At 26.5% G+C, this 3775-nt stretch overlaps 1 protein-coding gene across 2 annotated transcripts in view; it reads right to left on the reverse strand.

The window, feature by feature from the left end:
* Positions 1–638: 638 nt before the first annotated feature.
* Ada2b (Transcriptional adapter 2B) overlaps positions 639–3775 on the reverse strand; it is a 33471-nt gene continuing 30334 nt past the window's right edge. The window contains exons 11-12 of one of the 2 annotated variants that reach the window (XM_014434808.2): positions 3545–3607; positions 639–1878 (exon numbers count right to left, since the gene is read on the reverse strand). In XM_014434808.2, the coding sequence (XP_014290294.1) occupies positions 1792–1878; positions 3545–3607 (150 nt within the window). In that variant the 3' untranslated portion in view covers positions 639–1791. The remainder of the gene's footprint in view (positions 1879–3544; positions 3608–3775) is intronic. The other variant, XM_014434809.2, reaches the window with a different exon arrangement.

The raw sequence follows: 3775 nt of genomic DNA on the forward strand, positions 1-3775 counted from the left end.
ATGAAGATAAACTACTTTATAGCACAAAAAACTAGTCTTAATTTGAGTGATAATAGACATCTGTACATCTCATGGTTCGTGATATAAAGATTTCCCACTTTAAATTCACTAACTTCTGATTTTTCAGTATATATTTATAAAATGTTACATTTTAAAAAACTGTATCTCGGGAAATCTTGAACGTAATCAGCTCTGTTAGGGTTAACATTTTAGTAAGTTTACTCTACTTAAAATGATGTTCTATTAGGTTTTCTAGTGTTGCAAGAAGTTTCTAAGATAAAGATCTCCAAAGGAAATTTTTTTTTTTTTCATGTTTTGAGCCACCGTTTTGTATTCCCCTCAACAATATTTGTCAGACTTATGGTAAGAATATGACTAGATTTAAAAATGAAAGTTTTACTTCAATATTGGCTTGAAAAAAGAATTATGAGAGATCCCACACAAGTTGGAAGCCATGTATCCACTTAACCAAAGAAATAAATCATAACTTATTACTTTGATAATTAATTATAAATTTAATTTGATTTATTTAAGACAAGATGTCAAACATAACCAAAGATTATGGATATAAAGGCTTTCCAATAATAATACATAATCAATAAATATTCAATCTTTATTATAAATGTACATACATCTGTTACAGTCCAAACAAATTAGCACATATTTTTTTATTTTATTTTATAAAATAAACATTACAACATGTTTATTAGAATTTCTTTGAATATCATCACCAGATAATAAAGAATGTCTGATATTAATAAGACTATAACTTTCCATACAGAAAATATTATTATTCTATACGAGTAATGGAACATATCATGAACTAGAATTTGCTAAAACGCAAAGTTTAGTTGTAAAGCTCAATTATAAAATTATACAAAAGTCAAAAAAATTAAGATTATCACAATAGACTTAAAAAGAAGGAATGGGACTAACTGACACATCAGTACTAATTAGATTTTTCTAAGTAAAAATTTAAAAAATAATAATTTACTATTTACCATTTTCGATTAGTAAATAAAAATATGTGAGGTAGCTTAAAAATGTGGCTTCACATTTTGACCTCCTAAATATCTTAACCACGTTTTATAATACAGCAATCTTAAGAAGAATTGGCTTAAGATTAATTTATGTAAGCCAATAATAATAAAAATTGACAAAATAAGTTAAAGGGAAAAAGAGATCAAATTTCCTCTATCCTCAACAAACAAATATAAGATAATAACTTTAAGAATATAAAAAAAAAACTAAAACAAATGTCTCCTCAATAACCAATGAGGGAATCATAATATAATAAAACTCATAGCAATATACTGTAATTAGCATACAAAAACTATAATATATTATTATTTAAATAATACTTTTAATACTAATGTGCATAATCCATTTCTATGAAACAGGTCATTAATTAGAGAACTAAAAGGGCCAATCCACAAAACTAGTGCTTCTGAGGCTTATGCCCGACAGGCCTTGGAGATAAGTCCTTTTAAGTCTCAGGGACAAATAAAAAAGAACTATGAAGGAAAACAAACTAACAAGGTAACAAAAAAAAATCAAATAAGGATAAAAATACTTCTCTGAAATTGCATTCTAAAATAAATACATTCATATGTCTATCACATTTTTTTTTTTTTTATAACATTTACATTTCATATATACATATAATAACTTTTTTTAAATAGTTATAACGGCAAACGCTAAGTCCAATTCAGTCAGGCAATTTACAAGTCAACATCAATAAGACTAAAGTAATAGAAGACGAATAACTATAAAAAAAATAAAAAATAAATTTCAGCTGAATCGCAGAACCCATCCATTAGATCTGATATGATTTTGAATAAGTTTTTCTGCAGCAGACTCGCTTTTGGCTTGTGGATTCTGGAAAAACAAAAAAATGACGTCTTGTTGAATTATTTTGATTCATGGCACTTAATTGGTCATATAACAAATTAATAATAATTGTTTGATCTTTAACAACACTGAATTGAATTCATTGTAACAGTAAGATTTAAAGAATACAAATTATTTTTTCTTTAAAGTTATAAAGGCTTGAAAAAAAACTTCATCAGATATACACATATTGGGAGTCCAATAGACTTGGGACACTGGATACTTAAAATCTGAATAGACCTGGCAATGAAAAATTTTTTTCACTTAATTTTAAGAAAACTTCAGCCAACTATTAAGAAAATCTAGACCTTAGCCCATGAGAATTAAGATAATATCTTGATATGAGTTAACCAATAATATAGCTCAATTCGATTTCTCGGCCATTAAAAGAAGTACAAATTCAGAAGTAGAAATGGCTTAATTTTTTTTTATGGAACATAACTTCTCACTATTTAATTAGTATACCTCACCGAGACATAAAACATATCTATTCAGCATTTTTCAGAAATAATAAAGGTTTAAAAAGCAACAATAAGAGGATTAAAATACAAGAAAATGAATGAACAGCACTGAACATAGATTAGTTCTTTAATACAGTAGTTAAGAATTGCAAAAATGAAATTCAGAAGGATAAAATTTTGAACTTGATGAAGCTGAAAAGATGCCAGGATTTTTGGTTGAAAGAGTTTTTTTTGAGACCATGTGTGCCTCTAAACCTTTGTTAAAAACCTGAGAGCAAGCATAAAAAAAAAAATTGGAATGAAAGAGTGGCTTTCGAGGTCGGAAAAAAAAGGTAACATAAGATTTAAGAAACTAGAAGGCTTAAAAGTAATTACTGACTTAAAAGCAGCTGATCTCTGGGAAATTAACTGGTCGTGAAAATATTGGTCACCAATTGGCTCCCTACCAATATTTAAAAAAAAACTTAAAGGAGACCAAAAAATTATTAACATATTATGTTGTACTTGGATGCCTGGCTAAAGCATACGGCCTTTATGACTTAGAGAAAAAATTAATTGTATTCTTTAAATCTTTCTGTTACAATGAATTCAATTCAGTGTCGTCAAAGATCAAACAATTATTATTTGCATATTTTTATTTTGAAAGCTAAGAACATGTCCCCTATAATCAGGTACTAATTACCATTCTGTATTCTTGGCTACGATATTTGCAGAACATATCCCCTGCGAATAAGGAGTTTGACTGTATATTATAAAACACAAAATTTATGATTTCATTTACTTTTTCTTAGCTAACTTGTAGAGCAAGTATAAACCCACATTCATCATTCAAAGAAAAAATTCTAAAAGATATTACTTATATTATTAAAAAAAATTTAATATATAAACTCTATAGAATAAAACAAAGTCTGGGTCTGAGCTTTTCTAAAAGTGGACTGTAATTTGACTATGTAGTAGTAAGAGGAATATTAAAAAAAACAATCTAATAGTAAAAAGATAAATAATAAGAGACTAATTATAAATATCTATTTTAAAAACAAAAATACAGAAGTGAAGTAAAGCCAATAACCAATATTAAAAAAAAGTTTTTGAAAGAAAATTAGAGAGCAAACATAAAATAAAATTAAGATTTTACAATATTACACAAATGATAATGAAATAAAGTAACTAGATTACTTATTAAAATTACTTACAAGAATGAAGTAAGTCTTCATAGAAATAAATTGTGAAGGAGTAAGCTCTAAAGACGTGCATAGCTAAAACCAATCATAAGCATTAATATTTTTTACAAAGAAATTTAAATATTTATGAAAGCTAACAAAACATTTATAAAAATATATATATTATCCTTTGATTACGTGAGGCGGCAATTTGTACATTTACTCAGTTTTTCGCAGACAGGTCATAAAAATAAAGTAAATGAT

Source organism: Halyomorpha halys, unplaced genomic scaffold, assembly GCF_000696795.3.
Source record: "Halyomorpha halys isolate HHAL.00 unplaced genomic scaffold, Hhal_1.1 Scaffold1427.1, whole genome shotgun sequence".
Lineage (NCBI taxonomy): Eukaryota > Metazoa > Arthropoda > Insecta > Hemiptera > Pentatomidae > Halyomorpha > Halyomorpha halys.